At 74.0% G+C, this 235-nt stretch overlaps 1 protein-coding gene across 1 annotated transcript in view; it reads right to left on the reverse strand.

Moving 5' to 3' along the window:
- LOC104394945 (cytochrome P450 1B1) overlaps positions 1 to 222 on the reverse strand; it is a 3270-nt gene extending 3048 nt beyond the window's left edge. The window contains exon 1 of the mRNA XM_010004599.1: positions 2 to 222. Within this exon, the coding sequence (XP_010002901.1) occupies positions 2 to 222 (221 nt within the window). The remainder of the gene's footprint in view (position 1) is intronic.
- Between the last annotated feature and the right edge of the window lie 13 nt (positions 223 to 235).

Consider the following 235-nt stretch of genomic DNA (forward strand, 5'->3'; position numbering starts at 1 on the left):
CTGGAAGACGGCGCCGTAGGTGCTGGCCAGGCGGGCGAAGGAGAGGTGCGGGGCGCTGCCCAGCTGAGCCGCGTTGCCGATCAGGGGCCAAGGGAAAGGGCCCGGCGGCGCCCGGCGCTGGCCCTGCCTCCGGCGCTGCTGCTGCTGCAGGAGGAGCTTGCCCAGGTGGATGGCGGCGAGCAGGCAGAGGAGGAGCAGGAGGGGGCTTTGCAAGGGGGGCATGCCGCGCAGGGCT

The sequence above is a fragment of the Chaetura pelagica genome, unplaced genomic scaffold (assembly GCF_000747805.2).
Source record: "Chaetura pelagica isolate M959 unplaced genomic scaffold, ChaPel_1.0 scaffold278, whole genome shotgun sequence".
In the NCBI taxonomy this organism is placed as follows: Eukaryota; Metazoa; Chordata; class Aves; order Apodiformes; family Apodidae; genus Chaetura; species Chaetura pelagica.